This window comes from Rutilus rutilus, assembly GCF_951802725.1.
Source record: "Rutilus rutilus genome assembly, chromosome: 24".
Lineage (NCBI taxonomy): Eukaryota > Metazoa > Chordata > Actinopteri > Cypriniformes > Leuciscidae > Rutilus > Rutilus rutilus.
In genome coordinates, this window is record NC_140228.1 from 27,505,305 (window position 1) to 27,528,019 (window position 22,715).

General features: G+C 37.8%; 1 protein-coding gene across 1 annotated transcript; it reads left to right on the top strand.

The window, feature by feature from the left end:
* Positions 1–3,083: 3,083 nt before the first annotated feature.
* Positions 3,084–22,417, top strand: dipk1c (divergent protein kinase domain 1C). The gene is made up of 4 exons (XM_084399352.1): positions 3,084–3,676; positions 14,520–15,254; positions 18,398–18,562; positions 20,472–22,417. Exons 1-4 carry the CDS (start codon positions 3,479–3,481, stop codon positions 20,715–20,717), a joined length of 1,344 nt encoding a protein of 447 aa, XP_084255478.1. The 5' UTR covers positions 3,084–3,478; the 3' UTR covers positions 20,718–22,417.
* Positions 22,418–22,715: the final 298 nt, after the last annotated feature.

Sequence of the window (22,715 nt, forward strand, 5' to 3'; positions counted from 1 at the left end):
TTATTTCATTGCAATTTTATTAATTAAGAAAATCTTTAGTCTTTCAAATACATTTAAGAAAAGATTGTGTATAATTGTGAGTGTGAGGTGGGGGCAGCATAATTGTGTTTTGCCTAGAGTGACAGTTGTGTGTCTAAATATACTAATTGTTCTGCAGAAGGATTATCCAGTATTATTTCCATTTGATGATGCTATTTTGGAAAATTTTATTTTTCTGGATTCATGAATATAGTATATTAATGCCAAAGTAATTTTTATGTGACCAGACCAATAGTTATATTGTCTTCAATTGCCCATCCTCTGTGTATTTAGAGCTTTAACTGTTATTTAAAGGTGATACTGAATGTTGGTATTCTAAATTAAGAAGTGACTGATGCATCTGTGAATATGTGCACATTTATACTTCTATTAACGTAATATTTTTCTGTTATTTTTAGACTAACATTCAATACACTTGGGAAAGAAGCACCATTCACCTCATTCCTTGTAAGTGTCCTGACCGAAACCCAGGGGTGTATACTGCGTACAAGTAAAACTAGAGCCTAGCAGTCTCCTTTCCTCTCCAACATACACACAAATAGGAGAATAAGAGGCATTTAAACTCACTGGACACCAATTAACAAACTAGAAACAGATGGCAAAAATCAAGAAAGATCACCTGAAATGACAACTACTGTACAAAAACTACAAGACCCAAACACAAAACATTCCCCGATCCCTTCATTGTGAGTCTATATATAAAGGCATGTGTTGTAATGAGACTTGCCTTGTCAACCGAACCTAACTGCATCTTTAGCCCTTCTTTCTTCTTGAAAGGTGAAAAAAGTACATTTATCTTTGGTAACACTTTATTTCGATAGTCGACTTTAGACATTCTACTAACTAACTTTGCAGCTACATGTCAACTAACTGTCATTAGATTATTAGAAGACTGTCTTCTTAATATCTGCTAACACTTTATTTTGTTGGTCCCCATACAGATATTCTACTGACTATAAGTAACTTGGCAACTACAAGTCAACTTATTCTTCTAACCCGAACCCTAACACCTAACCCTAACCTAACTGACAGTCTACTCCAGTCTACTAATACTCTAATGACAGTTAGTTGACATGTAGCTGCAAAGTTACTTATAGTGGACTATCGAAATAAAGTGTAACCTTATTTTTTACTGTATAGTTGTCTTAATCGTCCTTTAGTGGTGGAAAGAAGATGACAACACATATAGAAAATGTACCAATGTCAGGTTATAAAATTAGCTGACATTTTTTTAGCATTTTAAAATGATCTTTGTGTAGACGTTAGAATATCATTACTTTTCAAAACAGCAAGTGATGACAGATTGTGATTAATAATATAGTCTGGGCAGATTACTTGTGTTTTCCACCAGGTGGCGCTCGAAGACTGAGAAAATATCATCCACTGAGCTGCGTTCAAACTGAGTTGGGTCGTGAAGGTCAATCCCCCAGTTTCACAGATGAGGCATTAAGTGTAGTCTCAGACTAAAATGCATGTTTGAGCTGTCTTAAGCAACTTGCACTGACATATCTTAAAATATCTCAGTGCCATTGTTTTGTCTCAAGATTTTTACTCTTTGGCATAAAGAGCCAAAGCTGCTTTTAAAGCCCATCTGAGATCCATAAAACCTCTGACAGGAAGAAGCTACAGATGACATTTACATTTAGCAGACCCTCTTAAACCTTTGCGGCACATCAGTATATTGTATTTAATACTTAGGGATAGTTTGTTTTTCTTTCAAATAAATAAATAACATCCTTTTATCCTGTAACAGTGTTGTAGGATCACAAGATGGCAGGATTGCACTTTCTTTGTGGAAATGTGCTTTATCTGTGATATTCAGAATTTGAATGACCTTTTAAATTGTGTTCTTTATATGTTGCTCAAACCATAATTATCGCTTTACAAACTACCATTCAAAAGTGCAGGGTTAGTAAGATTTATTTTTTAATTAATACTTTTTATACAGCAAGGGTACATTAAATTGACCAAACATGACAGTAAAGACGTGTAATATGAATATGAAGCAGCACCAATTGTTTTCAACATTGACAATAATAAGAAATGTTTCTTGAGCCGCAAATCATCATATTAGAATGATTTCTGAAGGATCATGTGAGACTGAAGACTGGAGTAATGATGCTGAAAACCCAGCTTTGATCACAGGAATAAATATCGTTACAATATATTGCAAAATATAATATACAAATAAAATATAATATAATATATACGCCATCTTACCAACCTCAAACTTTTGAAAGATATGTGTATATGTAATCATGTTCATTGACATTTAATAAGCTAATTATTGTATTTCTAAATGACCTCATATAAGCCCTTAAGCAAGACCCTCAAGGAGAAAACAAGCACAACTCCATGTCCATTTAAACAATGTGCTTATTCATCAGTTCACGGGCTATGAGAAAGCACAGTCGATCTCAAGAGTATCTGCGATTTGCTGATAGCATTAATACGTTTGAAGACAGAATCCCTCACTGACTGCACAAGGCTATCTAATTGGCAATTAAAGCAACCTGAGACACTCGTCTCTAACGTGTCGAGGTTTAAAGGAACACACATAAAACAGATGAAGGATTCTTGCTCTTGGCAAGTAAGCACTTTCTTTTATGAGCCGACTGATTAGGGATTCTGTTCACCTGCGGCTCTCACAATCGAAGGAAAAAACGACCGCTGAGGTTCCCAGCAGAACTGCAGGCTCAGCGCTCGACCTGCTCCTGCAAATCAAATATGTGGGCATTATCACCGTGGGAGAATCTGTCTCTAATCAAATAACCAGTAATACTGGTACACGCCGGCCTGTGTTGTTTTGTTTGCGGTGCTTTAAATGCAAGCAGGATTTCAAGAGGAGTAATCTGAGGGTCTGTGCTTGGCACAAGAGACGGATCCGGCACGCCAAGGTCTGTGTGCCGTCAGGAAAAGGCCTGGCTGCCTTGGAAACAGAATAAGGCGACCCAAAGGAGGAAAGCACTCAAGAAGGGGGCGGGAGACAGAGGGAAAAAAGGTGGAGTGTTGTATGGAGAGAGAGAGAGAGAGAGAGAGGGAATGGAGAGCCAGAAGGCAGAGTGAAAACACACTGGATTCAAGAGAAAGAGTCAAAGTGAGAGACATCTGGGGGGTGGGAATGAAGTGGTGAATGAGGCAGAGAAAGTCTGAGGCGTTCTTCACACACCACTGCTCGCCTCGTTCATTCACAAAACAAACGCAGGAAGGCGTAGAGGAAGCTGGAGGAGAGAGAGAGAGAGAGAGAGAGAGAGAGAGAGAGAGAGAGAGAGAGTGATCCGCATAACAGGAGGCAGTGCAGCAACAGAGCATGCGAGTCCCCCGAGAAGACGGTTAACCGCAAACACAGAGCAGCGAGGCAGAGATCCTCACAGATGCCACAGACTCACACACCCTTGAGTGGAAACCAGAGGGCTCCTGGCACAGGGGGTCCCGACAGATGCGGCGGTCCCTGCGCAGGGCCCTGGGCTCGGCCCTCAGGTGGCTGGGGGTGAAGGTGTGTCGCAGGAGCGCGCTGTTGCTCGTCCTCGTGTGGCTGGCCTCCTGGCTCTTCCTCAACGGACTGGTGTTCGTGCACAGGAACATGTTCTCAGACTTCTGCACTGACGACAAGAGCAAAGAGATCCTGCAGAGGGTGGTAAGCCAAACTTTTGTGATCGCTCATTTCCATATTTGATCAAAAAGGCTCTTAAGCTGTTGCTCACTAACTCTAGCCAAACTTGAAAAAAGAGCAAAAAAAATAAAATAATAATTAGGATTTGCAAACCGTTGTAGACTAAACACCACAGGTGAAAATTCTGAACTAATGGATATCACCATACTTCCCCAGTTGATTAATCAAGTTGAGTTTTCGGAAATGTTATGTTAAAATTGCAAATGAGACACTATCTAATTTAATATGCGCCAATTTGCTTACATTTCCATCTGAACATTGGATAAAGCTGGTTTCAAAAGTTTTACTTTTGGTATTTGACAGTTTTACAGCTGGGATTTTGGATATCTCTTTTTAGCACAAAAAAAAAAAAAAAATCACCATGTTTTTAGGATTAAATTGTTTTATAAAATCAGGCAAATGATGAACCTTTGTAAAAACCTTCAAAATATAGATAGAAATAAAACTGTAAAGTTTGGTGCATGTCAGTGCTGCTGGAGTGGCCTTTAAAGATATGTATTGCCATTGAAATTTATATGCAATAAAATAAACACTTAATATGCTTTATTTCCACTAGTCTGAAGATGACATTAAGCAAAATAGCCCAAAGTGCAAGAAAAAAATCTTGGTTTTGCCTTAAACCTAAAATGCACTACCGTACTTTTACAACAGATTAATCGGCTAGTTTTGGAAAATACTATTAAACGAAAAGAAAAGGTCTGTCGGCAAAATTAGTTGTCGTGTTGCAGTTGTAGCGATATACCTCTGGGGATTTTGATGAATTTTCCACCAAATGATACACATAAGCGTTTCATAGGATTACTCAGTCAAGCATTGAATCATGGGTACCAGCAGTAACGGACCTCCATTAAAGGCTTAAGCTTTGTTCCTCCAAGGGAAACCTAAAGCTCTTTTAGAGCCACTGGATTATGTGATGTCAAGTGAGTGCTGAAAGAACATTTTGTTTGTTGCCACATCGGGAACCACAAAATCCTGTTAGCCTTCAAACTGGGATTGGAAGATGATTACCGGCAATAACTAGTAGGAACGTTTTTGCACGCAAACTATCATTACTGAAAACTAAATGCATTAGCATGAGCAGATTCAGAGGAAGTTTTTATTTTGAAAATGCATGCAATCATTTGAATGATCAGAATGCAGATTAAATATTGAAAACTGAAATAGAATATATAATATATAATATAAACATTAATTTAGCAATTCAATTTCAAACTGTAAAGTATGTAAAAAAAAAAAAAAAACATATCAAAGGTAATAAATGTATAACTATTACATATTAATTTTTTTTTTTTTTTTTTTTTTTTGAAGTAACACTGACTGATTCGCATCATCTGAGCTATAACACGAATGTGAAATATACTGAGTGAATGACATTTCTGCTCCTGCAATATCTAAAAGCATGACACAAAAGTCATCTAATTCTTAATATTTGGGCAGGCTACGGTAAATATCACACTGAGTTCAACAGCTGCAAGCCAATGAAATGCTGCCGTGTGCCAATATTGTGCAAATGATGACTGGGTGGAGACACAAACTGTGAGGCATCTGTCATTTTGGCAATGAGGATAAAGTGAAAATAACAGACTGGTTGATGTAGTTGTTGGGTCTTAGTCAATTTGAAATTCCCAAGGATGTTTAGTGAGGAATATAATGGTTCAGGTTCCAGAGTGCAAGGTTTTATACTGGGAGTTTTGGACAATGGGATTATTCTAAAGCATCTATTTTATTATGAAATTATTTTGTTTTGTGTTAGTATTCTTTAAATATATTATTAACCCGCTCTTTGCAAATGCATTTTCAGCCTTTCAGTATGTGCGCAGCCGAAAGGTACATGAGCAGTTTTGCTGTGAATGAAGCTTTTGGCTACAAAAAGCGTGCAAGATGCGGTCACAATTTAAAAGTGCATACAAATGATTGACATTTAAATAATATCATGATCTGCTTTGTATTACTCTTAATTATAAGTTACTTTGCAACTACATGTCAACTAACTTTCACTAGAGTATTAGTAGGCTGTTAGGATAGGGTTCGGGTAATGAGTTGACATGTAGTTGCTTGTCAGTACAATGTCTGCTGGGGAGCATCAAAATAAAGTGTTAGCAAATATTAAGCAGACAGTCGACTAAAACTCTAAAGACTGCTAAAGTTGGCATGTAGTTGGAAAGATAATTAAAATTAGTAGAATGTCTAAAGTGGATAATCTAAATAAAGTGTTACTGATCTTTGAAGTTTAACTGCTCTCAAATTAATTTTGTATTCATGTCAAAAAAAAAAAAAAAAGAAACTCTCAGATGAAGGATGCCAATTTTTTTTTTTTTTTTACTTTTATTAATTTAGCAATGCTTTTACCCAAAGCGACTTCAAAATGAGAATTACACACGCCTTTGAATTTTGATTTGTTTATCCTGCTCTCTGTCTAATTTTCCACTGAATTGTCTTGCAGCGCATGCAGTTCAAAAGCTTTGTGACCGTTCTTTTATAAACCATTTGGTTGTTTGTTTGGAAATGCTTTCTAATCAAATCCTTCCATAAACTGTCACAGCGCTTTATTATGACCACGCACTTTGTCTTAAAAGCATTAAAAAAAAATAAAAAAAAATAGTGATGTTAATTTACAATGAGTGTAAGGACTGAAAGGTGTAAATTCCTAATTTCAGATCTCAGGTCGCATTAATGGAGACCAAATCCATTCCTGGAGGTTTTCGTGATAAAGCAACTTACCATTCATTTCCTATTTTTTAGACAGTATATCTCCAAAACACTAAAGCCCATTTCTCAGTTGATGAATTGTAAAAACATTCTGATGATCTGCCAAACAGTTAGCTTTTCTAAGGGGTTCAACATTGCAATAAACAACTCAGAGTGGTTCACATCCACACAATAAACTGTTTATAGTTTCTGGCAGCGTGTGGTTGAGAATATTTGGGCAATTAGACTTTGAACTACACGAGACCCTTTTAATCAGCGGTACCATCTGTCACCTGTGCAACCAGGTCTGTGTATAATAGAACTGTTGGCATGAGTTTATGAAACGTACCTTACTGTTGTTTTAGTGGTGCTCTGCTGCAGGCTCTCAATACACTTTCATGCTTTGTTTCTACTCTTGTGAAGGTTAAGCACAGATGGTCTTGCATGCGGTGGGTAGACACGGTCCACTGACTTGATGGACCTTCATGTTAAGATCATTGTTTTTGTTGTAGGTTTAATGCTTCAAATGTATCATTTGAACTACAGTTTGAATGGATGTTAGATGATGGAGAGATAAATATACTGCACAACAAATATTTCAGTGGCCACAAAAGCCACACTTAAAAATGTATGAATGTCATTGCACCAAATAACAAAATATGAACCCAAGCATTTATTTTAAAGGATGGTAGCAGCACAAAAACTAGAGAATAAAAAAAAAAAAAAAACTATTGTATCCTATTAATAATCAAATATACAATGATCAAAGCTGAATTTTCAGCATCATTACTCTCGTCTTCAGTGTCACATGATCCTTCGGATCCGGTCTTCAGATCATTCTATTTTTTGTGGAAACCGTGATACTTTTTTTTTTTTCCTTTAGTAAATCTAAAGTTCAAAAGAACAGCATTTATTTAAAATATAAAAAAAAATTGTAAATGTCTTTACTGTCATTTTTGATCAATTTAATGCACCCTTGCCTAATAAAAGTATTAATTTAAAAAAAAAAAAAAAAAAGTAAAACTTTATATATCCGCTAAATAAAAACATCACTAGTACACCAATATATCAAAATTCTTCACAAAAATATTTCTGAAAAATTTGTTTTACAAGAGAGATTAATTGAGTATCATGTGTTTGCAGATGCCAGTTGATTTGATATTTTATATAATACAATAGCATTCATATGTTTTGAAATATGGGGCTCTTTGGGGCCACTGTATGTGTTAGAGATGCACAATTCGGGATAAATTGGGAATCATTTAAAATGATTTCACTCAATTTTGATTAGACAGCTAAACTAGATAACATGTAATTTACTGGAGGTTCTGACAAAATGTTAATGACTGCAGTCTGTTTTACAAAACTTTTAATTCATTTGAATGATTTTTTTTAAATCAGGTTGAATGAATGATTCAATGACTAACTCATAAAAAAATGTTCATTACTGGATGAATCAGTGTTTTTAAACGAATCTCTATTATAAATGATTAAAAGACAAATACACTTTTTAACAGTCACTTGTCGCCACCTACTGGTGTAAGGATGAAACTGATACAATCGTTATTTGAAGCGCCAAGTTACTTTCTAAAGGTGATTTTCTGTATTTCGATCGCTACTGTGCACATCTGTGTTTATATCCGAACTACAAACTTTTATCCCAGTACTTCTGCGATAATGTTTGTGAAGCCTGTTTCATACCTACAGTATACAGTAAACTGCTCTCTCTGGCTCAGCGGCAGCGTCAACGCAGATCTGAATGTTCACTGGGAATGGACATGGCAAAGGTTTAAATTGACATTTAGAAATAAGATCATGGGTGTTTGAATCAAGATCGCTGTCTTTTAACGATTAAAGGCAGGGTAGGTAGGATTTATTAAAAATTAAAGATCCAAATTTGTTAAAACTTTCTATATATATCAATACATAATTAAAATGTAAGAACTCTGAAAAACAGAGTATAAAAATCAAGTGACTCTAGACCGTTTAATCTGTATTAAACACAGCTCATTATTTCGATTCGGGACGAATCAAAGGATTGGCTTAGGCGACTGTCACTCTCTCGCAACCATGGCAACCACCCTTTTGCCACACAGCACCTGCCCACTTGCGCGCGACCGTTTGATTTGAGGAGTGCGAGAGGCACGGAACCTGATCACACCTCCGTCCAGTAGATGGCGGTAATGCACTATGTTTGCAAGCTGCCAATAAAATCTATCGAAGAAGAAGAAGAAGAAGGCACTGAACCTAGGAATACCAAAACAATGGCAGAGAAAGAGCAATCTAAATTTACAGTACCGGCATATGCAGTTAGTGAAGGCAAACCAGGCAAAAAAATGCCCCTTCCCCTCCGCTTGTCTCAGGTAAATAATGCGTCCTCTAGCTCAGCGGTCGGAGTCGCGCGTTCATGTGTTTTGGGGGCGTGGCTTTGGAAGAAGCACAGAAATGAGGGGGTGGAGTGAATGGAAATAATGAGATGTCTTTAAAACAGTCGTGAGAGGTCTACAGACACTCGATTTTGATACTTTCTTTTTCAGAGTACTTACATTTTAATTATGTATTGATATGTACATAAAGTTTAAACAAATTTGAAAAATAAAATTTTTAGACCATTTCTACCTACCCTGCCTTTAATGGTGCAGCTCTAGTATGTGTGTATATTGGCATACAAGAGTATATTGGAGCACATTAGGCCCTTTTCCTGTTTTGAATTAGAGTTTTAGTGAATTTCTTGTAAAGTAAAAATGATGGAGTGACCCAGAGCAGCCTATGCAGACATTCTTGGCATGCCGGGACTGGCCAGCACTCAGGCCAGATGGCAATACAGCCTGTGGGCAACAGAAATAGATGGCTATTCTCTGGAGTCTAATGTTTAATCATTACCTTACATGCTCAGAAGCATAAAGAAAATATTGTTTCCATATTATTTCATGTCGTCACTCAACACTGGAGTTTTCTACTCCCTAGATATCTCTCAGTACGACCCCTCCTTTAGTGTGTGTGTGTGTGTGTGTGTGTGTGTGTGTGTGTGTGTGTGTGTGTGTGTGTGTGTGTGTGTGTGTGTGTGTGTGTGTGTGTGTGTGTGTGTGTGTGTGTGTGTGTGTTTTCTGTTGTTTCCCCAGGCCAAAAATATAAGTGCAATTGCTTAGTAACAGCACACCTCTCCCCAACAAGCCGAGTCTCTAGCACAAACTGTGCAGGATGGGTGTTTAATGTTTAATGATCAAGCATAGAGGTTTGTTCAAATCACCAACTCTAAGTACAAGCAATAGTTTTAGTGATGCTTGATGCAAACTATATAGCCACAGCCTGACTGGATCAAAATAAATGCACATTTTCGCTGAGAACGTTGAGTCCTGACTAAAAGTGCCATAATGTTCAGATGCCAAAAAAATAGTGTTATTTTAGTTTTTATTTTAGTATCATTATGGTTGTAAAGCTATTATTTTTATATTTTTAATTTTCAAGTTTTAGTCACTTTTTATGAGCTTTTGTCATTGTTCGTTTTTTTTTTTTTATTAAATGTATTGCTATTTAGGCTTAATTGATTTTTTATTTACGTTTTAGTATCAGATCATTTTAGTTTTTATTTATTTACAGTTAATAATTTCATCTTGAACTTATTTCAGTTTATTGCCAATGCAACATATTTCATTTTTATCTTAGACTTTTCATCTAACGTGTATATTTTATTTTATTCCAGCTTTATTTCAATGAACTGAACTGTTTATAGTAGGATTAGTTTTAGTATCGATAATAACCCTGCCTGGTTGTAGATTTTTCCATGATGACAACAACAAATTCAAATACGTTATACTATTTAGAGTGTGTGCCTGTAGTTAATCTATTCGCATCAGAAGCGTCAAGAGATAATGTGCCAGATCAACATGCTGTCAAATCCAGGGCTTCATCTTCGTTCTTGGCGGTGCTGAAAGAAAGAAATGTGTGTTTCTGTCATCCCAACCGCTAGATTACAAACACAGCCATGATTTACAACATATGAGTCACTTTCTCAGAGTCTAACCGCAGATCAGCAAAAGTTTTTCCTGCCTACACACTTTCATTCTTCAAATCTCCAAGTGAGTTCACTTTCTATACTAAACACACAAACATACATTGGATTTGGGGCAGTCGCTCGTGTATAGGCCTCACGGTAGAAACGTTTACATGCAAACGGGAGCTGTTGTCCCATCTGAAGCAAAGTCTGGGAATCAAAACATATGTGGAGAATTTGGCTGTGCTGAATAAAAGATCAGCCTCGACCAAACGCCCGGTAGTGACCACAGACCACAACAGGAATCTTTGGCCCACATAAACACCACGAGAGGCCCATGAGAGGGTCTGCAGGGTTGAAGCTCTTTATGTTTATTCTTAGTCGAGCTGATAACAAACATCTGAGATTCCCAGTGCGTTATTCAAGTGTCTTGTCAAAGTGACCAACTGGGAGTAATTCAGGTAATTGTTCTGTATAATGATGACACATATTGAATCATAGACTAGTGGTGAACAAATAGAGCAAGATGAATAGAAAAGAGGAGGAAGCAAAAGAGGAGAATATGGACGCTGTCATGGCATGTCAATTCTGCAAAATGGAGCTTGAGGTGAGTAGTTTTAAGTTTTAGCGCCATGTCACGTTGATCTATGGAAGCTTGTTTCCGCCAATGAATAATAAATAAATAATTATTATTATTATCTGGGAAATAAAGTCGTAATTGTGAGAAATAAAGTTGCAATTGCGATACATCAAGTCAGAATTGTGACTTTTTTCCTCACAATTGCGAGATATGAAGTCAGAATTGTGAGAAATAAAGTCGCAATTCTGAGAAATAAAGTCGCAATTGCGAGATATAAAGTCAGAATTGCGTGTTATAAAGTCGCAATTCTGGGAAATAAAGTCGCAATTGCGAGATATAAAGTCAGAATTGCGTGTTATAAAGTCGCAATTCTGGGAAATAAAGTCGCAATTGCGAGATATAAAGTCAGAATTGCGTGTTATAAAGTCGCAATTCTGGGAAATAAAGTCGCAATTGCGAGATATAAAGTCGCAATTCTGAGAAATAAAGTCGCAATTGCGAGATATAAAGTCAGAATTGCACGATATAAAGTCGCAATTGCGTGTTATAAAGTCAGAATTGTAAGATATAAACTATTCCGAGGTAAAAAAAAACCTCGGAATTGGTTTCCTTTTCCCTTAGAATTGGACTTTATATCTCACAATTGTGAGTTTATATCTCACAATTCTGAGAAAAGATGTCAGAATTGCGAAATATAAACTTGCAATTGCGTATTATAAAGTCAGAATTGCGTGATATAAAGTCGCAATTGCGAGAAAAAAAGTCAGAATTCTGACTTTATAACACGCAATTCTGACTTTATATCTCGCAATTCTGACTTTATATCTCGCAATTCTGACTTTATAACATGCAATTCTGACTTTATTTCACGCAATTCTGACTTTATATCTCGCAATTCTGAGAAATAAAGTCAGAATTGCGAGATGTAAACTCGCAATTGTGAGATGAAAAGTCGCAATTATCTTTTAAAATGTTTTATTTTGTGGTGGAAACAAGCTTCCATATTGATCAGTACACCATTTCATGTTGCATTTTTATTGGCTAGTCAGTGGACATAGGTCGTAGCAAACACACTGTGGCCCTGTCCCAAATGGCACACTCCGGACTTGTGGACTTCCACAGAGTCCACACTTTGGTGACGTCATGTAGTGCAGACCTTTAGGGCCCTTGGCGCGAGTCCACGAGGGCGCATTGAGAGGTGTTTTTGGGACAGACTCGATCGTCAAGCTGGAAATAACGGTCTGGTTGTTGTTGGACAGGAGAAATCACATGTTTGCGCTCCGACGTCTCATCTCCATGTCCACTACACAGCCTGATTTTACAGTTCTATATTTTGATATTAAGCATGCCACCTGGGCATTAGATATACATCATGCTTATTTAAATGATTTATACAGTTGTACATAATAATACATAATGTTCCATTTGAACTAAGATTACAATTTTAACACATAATGAAAATGTGCATGAGTTTCAGATGAATTTACAAGTTTCAATATACATACTATGTTTACATATGACTCAGTAAAGCCCTGACATTCGGTTCTATTTATTTAATGAATCAAAATGTGATTGTGTTATTCAACGCACTATTATTATGTTTGAGACATCAACCACTGGTCGGTGACCATAATGTTTGTATAAGCTGTAGGTGATAACTGGTAAAATGTCATAAAAAACTTAATATTTTCTTCTCAGCCATGTCAACAATTGTCCACGAGCGAAATCTCCTCCCATCTGTTGTCTGATTGGCCTTTCGCAAGGATTCCTGGGTAGTTAAAGTGTGGAGCCTGCATCTATGCGGGGTTCGCGGAAGACCGCTTCAAGGGTACAAAGGGGGCGCTGCTGAGCACACTTCAGCGCGTTAAAATGCTGAATGGGACGGCCTACGGACTCGTAGACTCGGCGAGCACGCGCAATTTAAGTCCATGAGACCGAAAGTCCACATGAAGTGCGTCATTTGGGACAGGGCCTGTGAGATGATCAAGCTAAATGACCGCAGGCTATTGGTCTGAAGACCGTGACGACAGCCGTCTTTGAACCTCTCTCACTGTGCGACGTAGGACCACCGTTGAGGAGACACGACCACAGAAATCACCACGATAGGTCATCTTGACACCCCCCCCCCCCCCCCCCCATTAAAGCCTGCTTCTCATCTCTCGTAGACAATGCTATTACATTTCTATGCTTTGATCGATTTCCAATAAAACACTCATAAAATGTCAGTCTCGAGCCAAAAATTCAGACTTTCTGACCATATCTCCATTACTCTAATGATTGTCTTCAGAGAATGTAAAAATGTAGTGTTATCATTGCCAATTTTAGCCAAGCAGGTTTAGCTACACAAATGTGTGAACTTCAGTTTTATGACAAATGAGTAAAATGCTCTTGCAGACTTTTCTGGAACACAGAGGACATATTTTATATAAGGAGACAAGCAAGGGAGAGCATCCCACAAACCATTCTGATGGATAATGATAAGGAAAACATATCGCTAAAGCCACTGCCGATAGGAGCCGGACTAGCGGCGGACTGTGAGCGGATAACAGCTGTTTACTTTGGAAGGTGACAGAGGACGATTTGCAGTGTAATCTCGGTGGAACACAAATCATCCGAAGCCCCGAAGCCCCTGAACCGACATATATATGTGCAAACTGCAGCAACAACCAGTAATTAGCTCATTTTTCACGAGAGGGTCAAAGAGGGAAAATGCAAGAGCAAAAGCAGATCTGTTTTAAAACCATGCATAAAAATTATTATTTGACTGTTTTGCAAGATTAAATATGTGAATTTCAGGCATGGCAGTAAAATATGCTGACAAGTGGCATTGGTACAGTATCTCAACATAGGCAGGCACATATTCAAAAGGTGTGATATAAGAAGTAATTAAGATTGCATTGATTAAAAACTGCTTTAACGCAAAGGAAATTAGTTTGATGAGACGCATCATAAGAATGAGACTATATGAAACTGTGTAGGATGCTAGGACATGCTAGAAGAATGATATAGTAGTGGCCAAAATGTCCAGCCAAGGAACATTGAAATATTCACCCTTTATTACAATATTATTAATTATATATTTTTTTTTTATGTGTTAGGAACCAATGCATTGAAACAAACTGTTCTGACATAATTTTGGCCACGCTGTCATTCAAAGAAATTACCAACACATTCAAAATCAAGAGAGAACCAACAAAATATTAATAATTGATTGTTGTACTCAAATTTTTTTTTCAAATTTTATTTTTTTTAGCTTTTTGTTTTTCTATGCATTTTATTTTTGCATAGCAATATATAACATGTAGCTGTAGTTTGCCTTTTTTGCCAAATAATTTTGTCAGATATCTTCAGTTTAGTGTTTTTATTCTTCCCTCATATTTTGGTTTAATCGAACTTGTCATTATCATTTATTCCTGTGATCAAACCTGAATTTATGGCTTGGTCTTTTGAAAATGCTGTTTAAAAAGGAAAACGCAATGAAATATGGTGCACGTTTAGCTTGTAATGTAACGCAGCTGATGTGCTGTTCTGTGTGTGTGTTTCAGTGTGACGAGTATCAGCAGGGCGTTCTGAGCGGTGACCTCTGTGATGACCTCTGCGTGGCCGGTCGGGTGGAATACAAACGTTGCCTCTATTACGAGAATGGCAAGAAGGTCATGGCTGCCAGCTGGCGCGGGGTGCCCGTCGTTCTCAAGTCCAAGCTGGAGAACTTCTCCTCCTACGAGGCTTTAGCTCTGCTGGAGTACCAGGACGGGGCAGGAGGAACGGGCGGCGAGGAGGAGCTCTCGCCTCTGGATGTCGTCTTCTACGCCACCCTGGAGATCAAGAACTCACTCGGCCTGGAGACGGGAACTAACTTGACGTTGCCTCGATTGTGGGGCCAGAAGCTGAAGGAGAGCGAGCGCACGTACTCGCGAGCTGAGCTGGCCTCGCTCTGGGCTCTCCTTCAGCAGGAGGAGTACATCTTCCTCAGGGTCCTGCAGGATTTGACCCACCACGTGGCCAAGATCCTGGGCTCCTGTGGACACTTCTATGCCGTGGAGTTCTTGGCCGCTGGACACGCATGGGACCAACACATATTCTCTCTGGAGGAGCTGTCACTGAGTCCCTCGCCAAGCCCCGGGAGCGCACAGGACAAGATGTTCACCGCCGGAGATATGGTTCCCCGAGTGGCTCTGAGCTTTCTGGAGATGGTGGAGCATTTCGAGAATGACTTTTCACACCGCTTACACCTTTGTGATATCAAACCGGAGAACTTTGCCATCAGGAAGGACCTGACGGTGAGTGAACACTTAATAGGCTCATTCGTATAAAGCCAGAAGCATATCAGTGAAATCACAAAATTTCACAGTAACCAAAAATTATTCAGACACCAGATATAAATGTGATATTTTTTTTACTATTGGGTGTAGGACTCTATAGTTCATTTATGTAAGTGAGGAGAGCAAAATAAAGTAAACTGTGACATATTATACCCAAAAATTCTTCATATAGTGACCAGACCAAGATTTGGGATAAAAAATGATTCACACACTTTGACCTGACCATGTGTTGCTGAAGTGTTTTTTCTTTAATTGCTAATGCAAACTTTTTACACCACAGACTGAACAAAATTAAGCTTTGTAATTGGTTGAGCTAAATTGCTAATATATAATTGTGTAGTTAAAGTTAACAGCTGACAGATATTCAATCTGATTCATTTTTGAGACAGTCTAACAGAAGGAAATATCAACTGATTTGATAATATTGATATTTTATTACCATTTTCTAAACTAAACCGAATAAACTGTGATTAATGTGAGAAATGTTGAAGGTGTCTGAATAAATTTTGTTTTGACTGTAGGCTATGTACTGATTGACACTTATTGGGGCATGTCGCACAACATTTGGGGTTTTAGTGTGGATGGACACATTGGTCACACTTTAGGTGTCTTTAGCAACTGTGTACTTGCATTAAAAATCATCAGGTACTTATTGCGTTGATGTTGAATTGCTAAACACTTGCGCTGCCATCGAGGTGGGATACGGGTAATTACGGGATACGGTTGAATCGCTATCGGTGAGAGCGAGAACTCCGATTGGCTGTTCAGCTCAGCGAATGAGTCCGTGCACGAAAGTGATGAAAGCGAGCAAAGAGGTCAAGACGGCACAGACAGAAGACTGTAATAATTGTACGCCGTCTTTGCATGAGCATTCAGTGCTTGAATATTTTCATAACATGAGCCGACTGATATGAAGAAAGTGATCAGCGTGAGTGATATTCAGAATGGTAAGCAAGCTTGTTTATGGTTTGTATATCTGCAGTCCTAGTTTAGGTTTCCCTTTTTGAATGACAAATATAGACTATTAATATCTGCTGATATAGACAGATATAGACAGATATCTCACTCAGATTCAGATATCTCAGATTTACTCACTCGCAGCTGCAGAACGGACATGCTTGTCCGAGACCGTCAGCTTTCGTCACCGCTAGATCGGAGGCTCGGTGCGTCCCGGGCTTTAGTGGTATGGGTAGATTTAAGGGTGGGTTAACAGTGTAATTATAGATGTATTTAGAGACATTAATTACAGCTGTAATTACATGCAGGTTTGTTTAAGTATAAGTATAAAAACCTGTATGTACACAGTAAGTGCATTGTATCAAATTATTAATTTAAAGGTTAGAACATTGTAGTTAAAGACACTTAATATAAAGTGGCATTGACACATTTCTGGTAACCAACATTACAAGTGATCCTCCAAATAATTTAATTTAATTAGAGAAGTATGAGCTGATTAAACAGAAAAAAAAAAAAAAAAAATGTGATAGTGGTCGACTGAATCATCCAAGGCAGGACTTGGACTCAAATCTGAATAAAATATTTATACGAAGAGTAAATATTTTACAATGTTTCCTTTTTGTATTAGATTAGATTATATTTCTAGTAATTAGATTACTGTTATTAGATTATTCTGCATATTATAGGCAAGAGTTATTATAATTAGATCAAATTCATGAGCACATAATCCTTGTCTCATTGGCAAAACTGTGATGTAAACTACTGGAAGGATAGAGTTTAACTGCTTGATTAAATTTCTTAAAGATTTCCTTATAAACTTGCACTGCCTGAGGCCTTTTATGGTCCAGATATTCCAAGTATTTAAGCTAATTGTGATTATAAATATTAATAATTATAGTTTGAGCCCAAATATTACATCAACAATGAGTTACTCAAACACAAGCTATCTATTTTCGCATATCAGTTAGAATACAAGCAAGATAATACTGTGAACTAAAATATTAATTCAGATCTCATGATGAAATGATTCAAAAACAGATGAAAAATCATTAGCGTCTGTAGAACTATATAGCAAATGCTGGGCATTACGCACACATTATTTGTGTTCCAGCGTAGCCGATGAGGTTGAGATGAATGCTGCTCGTTCTGAGGGTTTAATGGGATTTTCTGCCGTACTGTAAACAGCAGCTGATGACATCATGCAGATATGACAGCCATCAATCAAAGTCAGATCAGCGATATGCCACTTTTCTAACACACAGCATTACAAAAGTCAGTATGTGTTTAAGATTCTATTTGCATTGCCAGTGAATTTTTTTTTGGACATATCAATTACTGTCCTTTTCTGTTTATGTAGACGACTATGTTAATTTCATGCACAAATTCTCATTAATATTCTGATAAAACAGGGTTCAGCAAGCGGCAACAGAAAAACAGCTTTGTCAAAGCTTGCCGAATCCTAGTAGTCTAAGAGCTGACCACAGAGGTTATTTATATATATATATATATATATATTTACAGTATCTGTCAGTCTATCTATCTATAAAAATCTGGTAGCTTTATTTCACATTCTTGTTCCACATGTACATCATGTACTTATTATAGTAATTGCAATAACTGGGTAATAACTAGGTACTTACCCTGAACTACCCCTAAATCTAACCTTAACCCATGTAGTTACCTTTTATTACCCTCTACTTTCTTAGATAAGTACACTGTAAGTGCACGTACTGTAAAATACTGTATACTGTATAAATAATTTTAATAGTCTGAGACCACTATTGAAAAAGCTTCTATTTAGCTTTTTTTTTATTGCAAATGATTTCAATACAATTTCTATTTAAAGTTCAGTTTAAATCGTAATCTTGATTATTTTTATATAATAAAGAATTATTATTAGTTTTAATATTTGATAATTCCAATGTAAGCAAGACCATCTGACACAATGCACAAAGGGGTTTGGATGATTAATGTCGCAAATTTGTCAGAGAAATGTCAAAATTAGTGTCCTAGAAATAGTGCAGAATATGATTTTTAGGTTTAAATTAGATTTTAAATACCAGATTATTGTGGTTTTAAAATTGTGGGCCCCACTGTAAATATAAATACTATACTATTTATTATTGTTGTTTTTTGCTGGTCAGGTGGTGGCAATAGATGTGGACATGGCTTTTTTCGAGCCCAAAATGAGAGACATACTTGAGCAGAACTGCACCAGTGACAACGACTGCAACTTCTTTGACTGCATTTCCAAGTGTGACAGAACTAAAAACAGATGTGGGCCAAAACGCCAAAACAGTAATCTTCAGGTGGGTGAGGTTTCTATTCTATTGTGTACTGCAATTATTTAAGAATTTGCATCAATTATACTTTATTTCAACACTCAATAATCTTTTCCAGTTATGTGGTTAGCAATTATATATGCGATAGGATGCTGACTTGTTCTGAAAGAGAAAAGAAAACAACTTTGTTGTTGAAAATTGTCACACAGGAATACAACTAAAATGGCCCGGAGGAGACAAGCATTCTTCAGCTGTAAACATTGCCAAGAAAAATGCTGGGAATGTTAATAGTTCATGATAACGCTGAAGAGAATCAGATAGCGCCATCATTACGGCTCCAAAACACAATGGGGTTTAACAGCGCTGGCCGGACTAAGGAAGCACCTTTGATTATAAGCGAGTAACATCAGTTGCAAGCTACGGCTAAACGCAAGCAGGTTTACAGATAAACTACACACACGTTTAAAAAATCAGATATCAAATCTGCATTAAAAAAAAAAGAAGGCTCCATAAACACTGCAAGCCAACAATTCCGATCTCTCATCGCTTTTTGTGAGGTTGTTCGCATGACTTTTTAAAAGTAGTACTTTTACATTGTTTCAAATGCAACTAAACTGACCCGTATGTGTAAAACACCCATGTTCACCATAGAGTCATTTCTGCTTAAAAAAGCATTAAAAATTAATTAAGTTTAAAATTAAACATTTAGATTTCTTTTTTTTTTGGTATTATAAAATTCAAGGACACTGTAAATCTGGCCCCAATTATTAGAAACATTAGTTAAATTGGGAGCACAATACAATAAGGTTTCATTTGTGAACATTAGTTAACTACATTAGTTAACATGAACTAACAATGAAAAACACTAATGTTAATTTCTACATTTACTACTATATTATTCAAATCAAAAGTTGTATCTGTTAATATTATTTAAAGGACCTGAGCTGACATGAACTAACAATGAACAACTGCATTTTTTATTAATTATCATTAACAAAGATTAGTAAATCATGTAAAAGATGTATTGCTCATTGTTAGTTTATGCATTAACTAATGAGACCTTATTGTGAAGTGTTTCCGTTAAATCGACATAAAAAGTGCATTATTTCCAACACAACTATTTACACTGAAATTACATTGCAAAAATAACAAAACAAAACAGAATATAATGTAATATATATATATATATATATATATATATATATATATATTTTAACAGATTATATGTGACTCAGATCGGAAATTGATCATCTAAAATTCAGTGATTTTGTTTTCGAGTCTTTTAGGACATTGGTCTATGATCAGGGAGATAACCCGTTTACACGATTCCTTGTTCCTTTTCTTTTTTTGCAATTTCACCAAAAAGGCATGGGAACAAAACCTACAACAGCAAAGGAAGTCACAAAAATACTTGGGTTGATATTTGTGATGATATTATGACAGGCAGATGACAATAAATAGAGTGGAATCAGGTGTAGCCATTTTTCCGAATGCCGCCGCCATCGCAGGTTTAAATTCTCCATAAGAGACTTTGCCACAGTCACGCAACGTCTTTCATCTGTTCATTTGGGTTGGTTGGTAGTCAACACCTGCTGTCAGTGCCAACTCCCCTTAAGGAGAACAAGCTAACAGACGAGCTGGCCACAGGTAGCTGAGACAGAGCCCATCTCTCCGTTCCCGATCACTTAACGCAACCCTTGGTGACCTCTACCTTCCCATTGTATGGCCTGCCATTCAGAACAATGAGGGCTTTGTAACGTTCAGGCTGTTGGGTCAAGGAGACCATCGCATTTTGCTCTCCGGTCCCTTTCAAATCGCACGCATAGCGAATATGGCTGATGATTGCTCCGGAGATGATGAAACGAGACCAGGATGGCGCTAATGGCTGCTCTCCTCATCCATAGCAGGTCATGCTTCTGTTTCTGTCTCTCCACAGGTGATCTGTGAGAAGATCTTCAGGCCGTGGTTTTCTCCCACGCTGCTGGGCGCTAAAGCGGGTCTCCCCCTGCAGGTGGCGCTGCAGAGAGCCGTTCAGGAGTGCGCAGAGATCGGCGAGGGCAGGCGGGCCGTGAGACAGCAGCTTCGGGCTCTACTCGTGGAGCTCGTTCAGGAGGACTCGGGAAACCAGGGGGAAGGCCAGGAACGCAAGATGGGACGCGTCCATACGGCACTTAATTTCTAATAATAAACTCTCGAAAGAGCAAATTCAGTCATGTGCAATTCTGGAGAACATCTCAGATGACTATCACAAGACCAACAACCACAATCACCAGATTACAACACGTCACTTCCAACCCGATGTCACGGCAATTCGTACGTATTTTACGAGGTGGCTAATTGGTACGAATGACCTGAATACGCCCCTAAGCCTGCCCATCACTGGGGTTTAGACAAATCGAACGAATTGGTACGAATGAGGTCGTACGAATTAGTCACCTTTGACTCACTCGTATTGGTCGTGAGATAGCGTTGTCACTTCTCAGACATTCCATGACCCTACAAACGTCGAACATGTTTACTTGGTGAACACAAGCACAGACCAACGGCGTAACACACTGATCTGACAAAACCCGATGACGTGTTTGTTGCCGTTGGTCGGCGTCTGTCGGTGCAGTGAGATCTGGCCAGTCGAGATTACTTTGTTCAGCTGTTTTCCAACAGCCAGATTCATGTCTGTTTACCCAAAATGTCTGTAAAAAGGGACACAGTAGTTCACTCAAAAATGAAAGTTTTGTCATCATTTTCTCACTCTCATGTCTTTCCAAACCTTCTGTGACACACAACAGATATTTTGAGAAATGTTTCAACATGCATCCAAAACATGTTTTCATTGAGTTTCATTGCATAGAAAAACTTTTTTTGTTAAATAGAAGAAAGAAATGCATATAGGTATAGGTTTGGGATGAAAGATTGTATTTTTTAGGTGAACTATCCCTTTAAGGGTGAAGCTTTGCCTCTTCCCAGCTAACAAACGTATGTTCTAAGAACATTTTGTAAATGTAATGTAATGAAAATGTTGTTTCTGAATGTTCTCTGTGTCTCAGCGTCTCTCTCTACTAATAGTGAAGCTGTTGGTTTTAGTTACTAAGAAATATATGCTAGAACTTCTCAGTTTTAAGCTTTTTTATAGATAAATCAGCAGTGTTGACGATACATTTCTGTGCTACTGAATGTTTCTGTGTGCGCTACTGTCTGTATGTGTGTGTGTTACAATGCAGCAACGCATTAGTTCAGAACGGCGATTAACTTACGTGTATAATAAGCTGTTCAAAATTTGCATTCACTCAATCAAGATGGTATAATCAAACATATCTTTTGGACCGCATTTATATGACATTTTACCTGATGGAAACGGAGCATAAAAGTGTCCTTCAATGATTTCTTATCCTGTTGCGCCCTCTACAGGCCATGATCAGCGACCAGTCGACGTCAAGCTCAAAGTGTCATGGCAGAGCATTAAAGTCGACTTGTCTGTGCAACCCTTAACACGATGTATTGATGTTTTTGCGCTAACGTTTTGATAACATAATTAAAGACCAGATAACTTTAAACAAACATTCTACTAATATTAGAGGAAGAACGTTTATTCATAACATTGAAAGAACCTTGCCAGAACGTTAGCCAAAGTTTTGAGAACATTCCCTGTTAGCTGGGTCACCGTTACGTAAGAATAAAGATGCAGTCACATGATCGGGAATTTCGCAAGATTTGTCAACACGTTCAAGTTGCGTTTACATCTCTACACTATTAACAGTGGAAGGTTTTTGCCTAGAAACTCTGGATCATCTCAGCTAATGCATCCATTTTATTTCCTGAAGAGAAATTGTCTACCTGTGATTTTGTATAGGCATTTTAAATAAACCATGGCTCAGGCACAATCCTTCCGCTTTGTTTGTTTTCTTACCCACACTAAACCACAGCTGCACGCCGTCATGCCGCATTATATTTGCATTGTATCAACACTTTGCAGATAATCTAATGGAAAGAACAAAGATCAAAACAACATTTGGTTCCTGTTGACGGAAGAGGAACACTCGGTGGATTTGTTTGGATCCACCTTCATCGTTGTGGTCTTCACAGGGCATCAGGTTTCAGTCTGCCTCCAGGAGAGGGGGGGGGGGGGGGGGGTAAGAAAGACTAAACACAAGGGGAGGATGAGACGTCGCAGAGTTGGGGGAGA